Source organism: Scleropages formosus, chromosome 23 (assembly GCF_900964775.1).
Source record: "Scleropages formosus chromosome 23, fSclFor1.1, whole genome shotgun sequence".
NCBI lineage: Eukaryota > Metazoa > Chordata > Actinopteri > Osteoglossiformes > Osteoglossidae > Scleropages > Scleropages formosus.
This window is the reverse complement of record NC_041828.1, coordinates 5,559,268-5,572,613: the sequence shown is the minus strand read 5'-3', so window position 1 is coordinate 5,572,613 and position 13,346 is coordinate 5,559,268. Positions and strand designations below refer to the sequence as shown.

Below are 13,346 nucleotides of genomic sequence, written 5' to 3'. Positions count from 1 at the left end.
GGTTAGCGTAGTTGCCTTGCAGCTGGAAGGTCCTGGGCTTGAATCCCCACTCATGCTCCTGGTATAGTGCCTTTAATCAGTGTACTTACCTTGACTTATCCCCTAAAATTCACAGTATAACTAATTCCCTTAGAATACAAATCTGTTACAGAATGATAATATTATCTTGGAAGAAGAAAATAAGTATTAAATTCATTATCGTAATGAATTAATGTGTATTTAAGAATTAAATTTTTCTGTTAATTTTTTCTGGAATTTGATGAATGGCGTTTTCCAGGACATCCAGCCAAGTATCAATGAAGTTTCTCAAAAGGCTTGAAATGCCTCAGTCAAAAACTGTAAGGGAAGGAAAGTGCTGAGGAAACTGTGAAGGAGAATACTTGAAAATGTACTCTGGAGTACTCAGTTTGGAATGCGTAAGTACTGAGTGCGCAGACACACTGGAACGCACGGCTTCTCTGTTTGACAACACAGTGAAACCCCTGTCCTAAATTTATGTTAATTTTTTTCTACTGACTCACCACAACTGCACTGCTTACTATTTGTTTTGACGTTTATGAAAGGAATCACACACCAATGGTGGCAGTGTTTTACGCCTTGAGTATATTGAGTCACAAGGACGGGTTTCTCAACGGGGCTTTCCGAGAACTCACATTTCATCACACCGTGTCTTTTGTGTGTGTGTTTTTAGTGCGGCGGTGCTAAGTATAAAGAGTCTTTGTAATTTTCCCCGAAAGGTGCTCCGTGGTACCCAAGCGGTATTGTTTTAAAACTAATGCAGCCATGTGAGCGTGTAAACAATATGTCCCACGGTCAGGTCAAGTTGTTCTCAGCTGGAAACCAATAAAGGCCATAAGGTGTGTCTGGAACAACCGTCACTCCTCATTCCTCGGACACTTCGGGGCTCGGCGGCCTTGTGCGGGGCTGGGTTTGTACCGAGGAGAGACGCAGAAATAACCCCTCTCAAAGGGCGCGGCCGCAACGTCGAGCGGCGCGGACGCTAATCCGGTGTCTTGGCTGCTCTTCCATCCCGCTGCCCTCTTTTGTTCCTAAGAGCACAGCATATGCAATTCTCTTTGCGAACGGGGCGGAACGGCCTTCCCTGCGCCATCCATCCTAATGGAGCTTTCAGGTTCCTTCGCCCGCTTCTTTTCTCAATAAAAAAACATCCCTCCACATTCTTGGCCCGAGGCGACGGCGCCGTCTCTCGCCGGAGTCCTCTCTGTGCGGATTGTGTGAAGCTAAGGTGTGGGTCCACGGGGTAATGAAACAATGACACAGTTCTCTGTCTATCTCTGGATTGAGGACAGCTGACTATAATTATTCGCCATCTCCCGGGACGAAGCCCGGTCCCTCGTGCTCGCTGGAGAATACACGCACGCACGCACGCGCGCGCACGCACGCACACTCGAGAGTGTCCCCCGAGCGCGCGCGTACACTCGAGCACATGCTCACGCGAGCATGCGGATGCACACGGCCGACATACTGACATAAATATTAAACACTCTGACATGTGGCCTCTGAATGAGCTATAAAACAAAACAAAAAAAACACTCCATGAGCAGTCGGGCGAAAATAAGCAGCCGGTGCATCCCACCAGCCGGGGATGTCGTGCGGAAGAGAACGCGGTCATAGCGAAGGGGCACGTTTTAATGGCGGGAAACTTTCCGCCGAACTTCCAGTAGAATTTAACACTGATGTCATTGAGAAATAATTGAGTCAATCTGCAGCCTAATTATAGAGATGGAGAGCGGCGAACGGCACCGCCAGCAGTCAAGTGTCGGTACGTTTCTGGCGTGCCGCTCGCTCCGTCTACGTGCGCTCCTCAGGAATGAGGACAAAGCGCAACGCTGGACGCAGAAGTACCGCCCTTAGGTGCGTGCATGATATTAAAGTTTCCGAGCGCTAAAATGCCTTGGAGGAGCCGTTGAACTGGGTCATTTCTTTCCTAATTTAACCATCTGCACGAGTGTCCGTCCTGTGATACGCATTTCAAAGTGTCGGTAGCGTCTCCGAGTGACGCTTCAAAAACAGGTTGCTCACTCCGCTCCAGCATTTGGCTTGCCTTGAAGCCTTCCTGTTGTCTTTTTGTCTTCCCTGCCATCAGAATGTGCAAATGCATCCTGAGTACTGTATGTCCTTTCCGTCTGACAGATTGCTCCCTCCCCAAACTTGCGCCCCCCCGAAAGCCAACAGGCGAGCGGCCCCAGAACGAAAAGCGGCCAAGGCAATATGACAAACGGTATGGTCGCATCAAAATCGGCGCAGCGCGTTGAATGTCTCGAACATATATGCTCACGCGTGGCTGAATGCGGAGTGCGGCGCGTCGCCGTTTCTCCTATGCGTGTTATTCTAATGAAAGACGACTGTAGTTTGGCAGCAGAGCCGAGGGCCTGGCAGCAGCGCCCGATGGATGGGGCGTTTGAGAGACGGAGTGCGCGAGAGTGAGAGAGCAGAAAATAGAAAGCACAGCCTTTATTGTCCCTCGGTGCTAATCGCGGGGTCTGCTAGCTTTCGCTCTGCCATCTTGCTCTACCGTCTTGCCCTGCCGTGCTCTCCGGTCCCCCGTCCTGAAGGCCTCGGCCTTTCCGGAACGCGTCTCAATCAATCTGAGAGAAAGGGCGAGCGAGAGGTGGAGAATGAGAGCGACGGAGGGAGAGCGGTTCGAGCTGGGTGGAGGGGGGCCTGAAAGACAGATGGGTTGAGAAACTGGGGGGGGAGGGGAAGTGACAGCAAGAGCCATGAGGCCACCGGTGACTCCATGGGAAAGTTCAGTTTTAATTATACAGCGTGTGCGTGTCTCTCTCTCTGTTTACGCAAAGTCTTACAGCATTACACGGAAAGTCTCGCGATGCAGTTAATGAACGTGTTAATCTCCGCGCCCATCTGCCCAAAGTTTCTACTCGGTTTATGTCGCTTTAGCTGGAGTGTGTAACACCCACGCTAACGCACTCTGCCACCCTGGCGCCTTTGACTTCTTGTCTGTCTGTCCCTCTGATCATTTACATATAGACTTCTCTGTAGACATGCGAGGAAGAGAGGAGTGAGACGAGAAAGCAAAAAACTAGTCAGTATTTCATATGTGGTTGCGTTGCTATGGGAACAAGATGTGGGTACCTTTTCCAAAAAAGTGTCCTCCCCTGTACACCTCCCTCTTCCTCCACCTCTCTCTCTGTCTCGCTCTGAGTCTCTCTCTGTTCTGGCTGCTTACTCCTTAAACCTCGCTTCCTCCCTCACTTTCGTTGCGATTCGGACGCTATCCCCCTCTGCCTCTCCCGCATCCCGTGTGCCGGCATCCCTTCCCTCCCAGTGCCACCGTCTCCGTCTCCTGTTCCCTCTTCCACTCCTTTGCCCCTTGCTATCCCACCTCTCCGTCCGACCCTCCCCTCGCTCCAGCTCTCTCTCTCCTCCTCTGTGATCATCCGTCTCTTTAACACTCACTTCTATTCTATTCTATTCTTTTCTGGGTCGCCATGGCAACGGGCTGGGGGCGTGAAATAGCGAGCGAGCGAGCGGGAGTGGGCGTTTCGGAAGTGACATCTCTTGGGCAGTAACCTTGTTTCCTGTGCTTTGAGCTGAGGGGCGCAATTTGAAAAGTGCTGCAACACTGACGCCGTGTGGAGCGAGGCACGCAGCACAGAGAGCGCGCACCAGCGGCGCGGCTGCTCCCCGACCCCTTGAACCCGAGGCCAAGCAGGAGGGTGTGGGCTGCCCAGCGATCGCTATGTCTTTCATTGCTCAGCGTGCAGGAAAAGCTGAGCGACTTGCTTAGGGGACGGAGCTTGAGAAGGGAACGAGTGTGTCGGTGCGACATCCTGGTAACCATACATGGTAAAAAAAAAAAAAACATATTTCGGTGAATTATTGTGGGAAATATATCCCGAAATAGACACTTTGGTGCCTGCAAAACCTCCCAGCAAAGTTGTTGCTCTCGATATACACCCGTATCACACACACAATGGTTACAACACTCTTTGGTGCCATCGATCACTTTTTGGTCATTCGTGTGGTCAAGACCTCATCTCCTCTCCGCACATCACACTTTTATCTGAGTTTTAACTGGAAGTTCAATCCAGGACATAAAGTTCGATCCCAGAGAAACTTCGACTAGCGCACATGTATCGTGTAGAGTATTTTGGGGGACGAATTCAGGTGAAGAACCGCGATCAAACGCACTGCGCCGATGCCTGTCCCGGGACTCGAACCAACAACCCTTAAACTACGGCACCGAAGGCACTCTGAAAGCTCTAGGCCAGCGATTGGCCCTCGCCTAGTTACACACATCAAAGACTCCTGTCTGTTTATCTGTTCTCACAATTAGAGGGAAGCGACGATCACACGCGCTCCGCAGACACGCTGACGGGAGCATGACAACTTGCGGTAAAATCTGGGCCGCTTCTGGGACATTCTTCAGTGCTTGTTGGTCTTCACTGGCACAGACAAAGGACGTCTATAGTTATCATCCAACTACCTGTTCGGGTCCTTCGCAATCTCAAACGGGCAGTTCCCTAAGTGGAATTCTTAAAGAGCATTTTCATGCGATGGCCTATTAATAATTCACTGTCTTTCATAATGAATCGAAGTTTGAGGAAATGCGGAGTCCGGAATCTCAAGTTGTTGCTGCACTGGACTGGAATTCATTTAGCCGATGCTTTTGCGTACCAGGACTTACGATGTTTGTACACTGAGAAACTTCCAATTATTTATTCATTTATACAGCTGGATCGAGTTTAATGGAATAATTCAAGGTAATGCACCGGGATATTACCCCGGGTCCCTCGGATTGCAGGGCAGCACCTCTAACCACCACGCCACCTGCTGTCCTGTGCAAAATTCACAGCAATGACTCGGGACTGTTGGGCAACAGCCAGAATTAAATGTACCTCTTTGCGAGCAACAGACACATTAATAATAAGAGCATTAAAGAGGGTAAAGTACACAGTGTACCGCACAATGTAGGACTCGTCTGCAGTGATTTCCTGGTTGGTCTCCGCATGCATTTATGGACATAATCACATGGTCTTTATGTGAATAATATAATGTAACGTAAAACGAGAGAAGCTCAGAGTTACTGCCCCGTGTTGCTCGGGCGTGGAGCGGTAAGGTGCCGTCGTTACCACGTGGGTCCCTCAGAGCCGCGTGTCTGAGGTGGCGTGGTGCTCCGCCGCTCCCTGAGGGCAGTGCGCGGGAGGAGGACATGACGCGCCGCACCCAAAGGTCCAGTTGCCGGGGGAGCCGCCGACGGTACGGACCTGCCGGCCCGCTTTGACGCGCTGACGATGACGCCCATCTCAGCGGCGAGGTGTCTGAGGGATGGCGGTGAGCTCGGTCTCGTTCGGATTCCTACTTTCCTCGGGAACCTAAATGTTTGCTTGGTTATATTTAGTGTGGTGAGGAGTTGAGCGGCGTGAAGATTTACCACGATTCCCGTTAGGCGCGGTAATAAAGCTGAACCGTCACGGCGCCGGCGACGAACGCCTCCCGAACTGCGGAGCGGCCCGTGACTTCCAGGGAGCGTCAGATCATCTGCATGTATAACCACGCCGGGACAGGATGGACCTTCTACTCGGGATTTAATTTGTTCCGATCCAGACACGGCCCAAAATGTTCCCGTGACGCCTGTAGGCCGGTCAACAAATGCCTCGCAGTCCCCAAACTCCACTCTAAGGTCAAATGCAAATCCTTCCGCTTCGTCCTCTGAATGTGAAGTTGGAGGAGGAACTGGAAAGAGGGCATCTTCGGCCTGCTGAGGCTGCGCGTTCTACCTCAGCACGCAGATAATATTGATCACGATCACCGTTCAATCTCCGATGAATACGCGATATCTTTGTTTGTCGCTCTAGCCGACGCTTCTCACTTCGTGCATTTTACCTAAGCATTTGGCGCACGCACACACAATTAATATGAGCAACATAATAAATATTATATAATTAATGTAATTTAATGGTGCTGGTGCCCCACAATCCTGGGTTGTTGGTTTGGACTTGGGTTCAAATCTGGCTCAGCCTGTGTGGAGTTTAGGTGAGTTTCCTCCCATGACATAAATATTGGTTTTTCAGGTGAATTTATAAGCCTTAATTGCACATTGTGTGTGTGTGTGGGTGTGGGTGTGGGTATGTGAGAGTGCCCTACGATGGACTGGTTTTCCGTTCACAAAGCATCCAGCGTCACTCCCTTTGCTTCTGGGATAGGCTCCAGATACCTTGACCCTAACCCTGGATAAGCGGGTATTGATGGGTAAATAGTTTTAAAGTACTTTTACTTGCGTTAAAGAGTGTGGAAGCAATGACTTTGCCGAAAAGTTGGTCTTGGTCAGTTTCGTCCGCAGGGTGAGAGTTCACGCTCCGTGTTGCCGCGTTTCCGTAAACCTCGCTGGAGCGTAACCGACCGAGATTTCGGTCGAGGGAAACCGCTCGGGATTTCGTTCGCCGACTTCGAACTGGTGGAGGTGCAGAGATGTCACAGCGACGGTGTGTGAGGTCTCGTGTTGGACGGGCGGCGCCTGTCGGCATGCAGACGTTCCTCAGACGGCATGAGTGTGTCACCACCCCAGTGGGGCCAAACATCGGCAAGGGACCGAACTTGCGCCGGAGCGTTCGTCCCACCGAGCGCGATACACACGCTCTGGTGTCACACGCTATGGTGGATCAAACCCAGGCTGCAGTGGTTTTCCTCTACTTGGGACGCACGCTCCGTACAGCCTACGTCTTACGCACAGTACCAGGGTAAAGCTCACCTGTCCGTCATCAGGAGCCTGCGATCGAATCGGTGCCGAGTCTGCGTTTGTCGCTCTCCGCGGTGCTGAATCGGCGGATCTTTTCCTACCGAAGGCCACTTTCTGAAATCGGCGTTAGAAAAAGTGGCGAAGAAAGGCGCGGGGCTCCGACCCGCACCGGACGACGCGCAACGCACGCTTTCCCGTGATCTGCGTCTTTCTCCGCTCCCACCTTGCCTCCCTCTCTTTGCCGCTCTTTTCAAACTCCGGGCTCAAACGGCAATTTACCACATTAGAGCGGCGGGGCACGGTAAACACAGAGTAGTAACAGGTGAACGCTTTCTCCTTTGTCTCCAGCGTGTGTGTGTTTCTGTTTTAGGCATTCTCTTTGATTCATTATTCAGTTTAATTTATGAGCTGTTAATATAATATTCATCATCTTTCTTTTTTAAATAGATTCCTTTGGTATGTGCGAAAATTGTTCGATAAATTATAAATAAAGCTTTTCATTTTCTTCTTTTTCCCGTGGACTCTCGCACTTTGTGTCGCGATGCCACGGCGCTAACCACGCACCCCTCTGCGTTTCTTTCTGCTCCGCAGATGCAAGGTACGCCGCCCCCCCCTCCTATCGCCCCCACCACCCCGTGGCCCACGGGCCCTCCTACGACCGGCCCGGATGGAACCCGCGCCACTGCGTGATCGCTGGAAATCAGCTCTATATGTTGGACCAAGAGGAGGTACCGTCGCTGCGCTGCGTGCATGTGTGCCGTGACGGCGTCTCGCGGCGGGAGGGCGCGCGTCTCCATCCGGCGTTGCGTCTCCTGCCTTCGCCGAAGGTTCCTCGACACCTGCTCGTGTCTCCGACGTAAAGAAATGCGCTGCACGCTTCAGCCGATTAAACATTTAAATATCCTGAAATGAAAATACTGATAATTTGGGGCAGCGTCAGCAACGGATGGGTCCTAAAAAAAGGTGTGTTTGATATCCGGCCCAGAAGCTTCGTGCGACATTAAGTATTTAAAGCAGAAAATGATATTGCAGGTTATTGCTATTATTGATCCGGCTCTTTTCTCCAAGGTGGCTTATAACGTTGGGTTTGGACACTGAGCTACTCGCCATTTTTTGCCGTTTTTTTTAGCCGGGTGCTTTCAGGGTAAAGTACCCTGAACAAGGGTACTGCGGTGGGACTGGGTGCTCGAACCTGTGCCCTTTGACAAATTAGTGACGGCTCTGACCGCTGCGCCGTCTGCTGCCTCTGTTAGTTACAGCACTGTTCGGAAGTATGTGAACCCTTTAGGCATGCTCAATATTCCTGCATAAAATATTATATTAAACTTACAAAATCTAAATGTTATATCTTAACGTAAATGTATAAAATGAATAAATTACTATGATTTACACCCATGATTCTACTTACCTACTTGGTTTGGAACGAGTACTACTTGAGCTTCTCTTATTTTTGCACCTGCACTGCTAGCATGTTTCTACTACACACACGATTTCGTCTAAAGCAACATATGGAATTGATCATTGCACCGCTGTTGTGTCACATGAGAAACACCGATTCTCATTAAATAACCACACACACACACTGAAATCGCAGCGACCTGGAGCCTAACCTGGCAACACAGGGCACAAGGCTGAGGGGGGGCGGGGATACACCCAGGACAGGATACCAATCTGCCGTAAGGCACCCCAAGCAGGATTCGAACCCCAGACCCACCAGAGAGCAGGACTTGGCCAAACCCGCTGTGCCATTGTGCCCCCAATTATATTTTCATTTATTTAGCAGATGCTTTTCTCCAAAGCGACTTCCAATGAACTCTATGTAGTGTCATCAGCCCACACACCTTATTCACCGCGGTGACTTACACTGCTAGATACACTACTTCCACTGGTCACTCATCCATACATCAGTGGAACACTCTCTGTCACTCACACACTCTGGGGGAACCTGAACAGCATGTCTTTTAGGCTGTGGGAGGAAACCAGAGCACCCGGAGGAAACCCACGCAGACACGGGGAAAACATGCAAACTCCGATTGAATAACCATTTGGTGGTAAAAGTAAGGGACACCAGGGGTTACCACGCTTTCAAGCAGCAGTGCGCGTTCGCTTTTTGTTAACACTGTGGCTGCACTCATGACCGCCTTCCAGTGAGGAGCCTGGGAAGGGTGTAAAAAAAAAAGGTGCCCATCATTACCTCTTTTCTGAACTCTGTTCGCTCCGCTTTGGAAGCTTTTGACAGCGCAAAGCGCGCCGCTCGCACGCGTTTGATTGACTGCTATAAGCTGTAGGAGTAACGGGGGCCCATTTATCACCGAGTCCACGGCGCGCTCACCTCGAGAGGCGAGAGTACCGCCCACACGGTCAGCGCAGACGCAGCGATGATGTGCGCGGGACCGCGCCGAGTCGCCCGGCCTTCGAGAAACGCGTGGGCCGCGAGCGAGCGCAGCGACTCGCAGGACGGTTCGCAGCCGAGGCGCCCGAGGAAGCAACATCTGTTTCCCCGACGTCCACATGAGGACGAAGGAGTGCGGCAGAGAGAGAGAGAGAGAGAGAGAGAGAGAGAGAGAGCTTTGCGACGGGTGGAACGAGCCCTGCTCGTCACGGGCTGCCTTCTCCCGCGTGGAGGCGGAATTCGTACAAAGGCCAAAGGAGACGGCAAATAACAAATAGCAGAGGCGCACGAACACGGCAGAGTGTCCAAATGAACTCTCGCTCCGAGTTCGTTTCGCCGGGTATGACATGAGAAATAATGTGATTATCCCGGGGCCGAGAGGCAGAACGCAGCTTTAGTGCTTATTGCATCGCTGCAGAACCGCTTCTTTATCACAGCTCAGCTCTCGGAGAACTAATACAGATGAGCGATTTCAAAAATAATCTCGTGAATATCTGCAAGTGCACTTTTTTTCTGGCGTGTTACTGAAAAATGACTAATTCGGCGGAGATGCGTACATCATAGGGGCGATGAATAATTAGGATAATTTTTTTTAAGTGTAATAGCTGCGGGAGCAACTATGTTGCAGTTGTCGGAAATGGTGACCGTGAGACATGATGCTCTCACTGGATCACAGTGAATACTTAATATACTGCATTAATGATTGTGAAGGTGAGTGAGAAACATAGTATTTTATTCGGCGGGGCGGTCCGTGTCCAAGTTGTTCGATAAAGTCCCTGTGAATTTGGGTCAGTCACGAAGGCCCGGCCGTTTGTCTGTGAACTTCTGGGGTTCCATTTACGCAGAATCGTTTATCCTGCGTTTTGACTCCTGTCAGTCCAACCGGTGACTGGACAGAATGACTAATTTTGTCCACCAGCTTTATCGACATCCCCTCCATTCATATCTCTTCGCAGCCGTGTTTGCGATTACTGTAAAAAAAATAAAAGGTGTAAAAAAAAAAAAAAACCCTCTTTCGCCGCAACAAGGTGTTTCAGCCTGAAATTGGATTTGCGCTAAGCTGCTGAAAAACATGTTGCCGTCAACTCCTACAGTGCGATACAGTAATTTTTTATTTAGTGTGTTGCATATTTTTGAAAATTAGATCATAAATGAGTAAAAAAAACGCATAAATAAATGCACTGATCATCTGTGAAGGAGTGATTTTTTTTCTAAAAATCTGAAAAAATTTGATTCCCCTAAACATCTGCCTGGAAATACAAGGATGTAGCTTGAGAGCTGAGAGATGAGAGATGAGTCACAGCCCCGTTGGAGTCTCTCCTGAGTCTCGGTCTCAGGTTCAAAATGCGCAGTGGCGCCTGTTGGCCGCTAGGGGGCGACAGAGGGCGGCTGTTGCTGAACCGCTGCGCTGTTACATTGGCGTTTACGTGATTCATTTGGACCCTTTTCTCCACGGCGCGGGGTGAACAAAGGCGCATTCAGCGACAGACAAAGAGCTTTAGACACAAACTCGCAGCTATCGAACAGCTTGTTTGTTTGTTGCCGCCGTTTTGTCGGCACTCAAATTGCTGCCTATCGCAGCGAGAGTCCCGCAGGAAATGTATAGATCACCATGGTACATGTCTAGCTGTTATGAGATGAGTTTGGAGACCCTTCTTGGATGCTCTCGGAGATTCAGCAGTTCCGAGTGGCCAGAGGCGGAGAGACGCGGCGCTGTCGCTGGAGCGTCGGCAGCGATCAACGCTGATCCTTTCGCTGTTCTAGGTGTGACCAGGGTCTTGAACTTGTGAAAAACTGTGAGAAAACAAAAACAATAATTGCAAAGTGTGTTATTTCTGGCTGTTTTATTACTATTTACTGAAAACACACGGAGCGTATTAGTGTACGGTGACCGCAGGTCTATGTTTGTTTATATATCTACAGGCCAGGGCCAAGTCGTCTAATTAACTGTATTTAACAAAGCGCTTTAAATATGATATAATCATATATTGGCTCATAAATGACTGAAAATGAAAAATGTGGCATTTATATCCTAAATTGTCCCTTTGATGAGGGGATCTGGACACTTCCAGCTCGTACTTGCTGTGCTGAAGACAGATTCAGATTCGCTTTCTTATTGAAAGAACAACTGAATAGGCAGCTGTGTGGGAAAACACTTTACGAACGGCCGTTCGCCTTATTTACTGTCCCTAATGAAGAGTAGGGCAGCATGGTGGCGCAGCAGGTAGTGCTGGTGCCTCAGAGCTCCCTGCGTGCGTGTGCGTGTGTGTGTGATGGCTCTGGTGCTCTATATAGTGTGTGAACTCTGTATACTGGGTCTCATAAACTGGATTACATGTTTATGGTGAGTCTGTTAGACAAAGGGCTCAAGCCCTGACCCCCCACCTCTTGCCCCTCCACCTTCCCTTTTTTGATGCTGCTGGGTGGTAACATGTGACTGAAGCCCCCTGCAGCCTCTGCTGTCCAACCCCCCCACCCACCTGCCACTCAAGACCAACCTGTCCTCCCACATGAGGGGCTCATTTCCTGAGAGCTCATTCCTCCCTGCGCTGCCACAGCTTCTGGAGCAAAAGCATGAAAACTGTAGTCGCTGAAGACTCTCAGCTGACACCCTCTCCTTTGCGTTATGCCTAATCAGTGTAATAAATAGCAGCTTTTTTAATTTAAAAAAAAAATATATACCAGAAAAATTATCAGAAGAATTATACCAGAAAGTGAAGGCACTGAGCTGAAAACACACAACGTACAAATATCATCCGCAGTCTTTGTCATACTTGGTGTAGGTGCAAAAACTGCAACATGGATCAGTTGTAACATAATAAAACAAATTTAATAACCGGTAACACGAAGCGCACAACGTCGTTACATACATGTATTGAAGTCCTGAAATAATAAATTAAATGCCTTGACGTGGCATAAACAGTGAAGGTCGATGAAATATATTTGTAGCTTATCTTGACCAACTTAGTCCCAGAAATCACATTTTTTCAAACCGTGGGTAGTTTTGTCCCCCGGTCTTTTGTCATCTCCGTCGATTGTCGTCGGTTTCTGGCCCCTGGCTCGGAACCGATTAAATTAAACCCTATAATTGGATCTTACGGAACGCGAGCGCCCAGCTGCTTCTCGCACCGTCCTCCGTGACCGAGCAGTCGGCGGCCGAGGACAAAGGGTCCGACGAGGGAGCCCCGCGGGCGGACGTTCGCCCGTGTCACTATTTGAAGGCTGACTGCTTCATCTGGACCGGGAATAAAAGCGGTGGCGCTTCGGGGAACGGATTTCAATCAGGACTCCTCTCTCTTTCTGCTTCGTGGACGTGACCCGTCGTAGGGAGGCTTTGCCACATGGTGCCTCTCAGCTCCCCGCTTCTGGGGTGGGTTGCTGGCGCCGAGGAATCCGCGCTCCTCCGCAGCCGCGCTGTCGCAGTTTTTGCAGAACGTGCTATTAGGCCCCGACCCGCACCGGAAACACGCGCTGACCTGCTGCCCAGAAAAATGACACCGATGAAGCGGTTAAGGCTTGAGGAGCGGTGGAGGTGAACACGCCCCGCGGCTGTCGAGCAGCCTGGGTGAAACTTTGCCCTGTGGAAATGATGAAACTCTTGTCTCACCGCAGACTCGCGGCGGCACGAGAGCGGCCGGTTGGCTGGCCCCGGCACGCGGGGGTCCGTCGCACACCGCTCAGGTGCCCGGTCCCTTTTCCCCTCGTCGATACAGCCCGAGGCGGGAAACGCAATTAATCCCGATGATATAACTGCTCCACGATGAGCTCCCCAAGGAAGGCGACCGGTCAGACAATCCCGCAGGTGTCGCCGTGTCATAAATCGCGGCACACGATGAACACGTTTGCCCTAATTAAGACTAATCATTGATCCGATGAGGTAATTAAAGGCACTGCTGGCGCCTAGTTAAGGCTCCGCTCCGTTGTTTTATGCCAGCGGTCTCACTCATTACAGACCTGAGGCCGTAATGAGCCGGTGGTTTCCTGAGCCAACTCTACCTTCCCTTTCAGCCGGCTATTTTTGACAGCGGCGTTGAAAAGGAATCGGTCAGAAGGCTCTTCATGCGCATACGGTGTCTCACGGTGTGCTGTCATTAAATTAAAATGCGTCTCGTATTTTGGGTCCAGCATCACCAGTTGGACGAACGCAACGTCAACACAGAGCCCTGGGATATGGGCAATTACACCATTTGATGGACTGGAATACAGAAGCAGCGCTTTGGTCCTGATGCC

At 50.4% G+C, this 13,346-nt stretch overlaps 1 protein-coding gene across 14 annotated transcripts in view; it reads left to right on the top strand.

Moving 5' to 3' along the window:
* Window positions 1-13,346, top strand: part of LOC108930376 (ras/Rap GTPase-activating protein SynGAP-like) — a 94,420-nt gene that overhangs the window by 14,870 nt on the left and 66,204 nt on the right. For 13 of the 14 annotated variants that reach the window (XM_029248107.1, XM_029248100.1, XM_029248096.1 and 10 more), the window contains exon 2: window positions 7,316-7,452. In XM_029248107.1, coding sequence (XP_029103940.1) covers window positions 7,316-7,452 — 137 coding nt within the window. Of the gene's footprint in view, window positions 1-6,994; window positions 7,047-7,315; window positions 7,453-13,346 lie in introns of those variants that run through there. The other variant, XM_029248111.1, reaches the window with a different exon arrangement.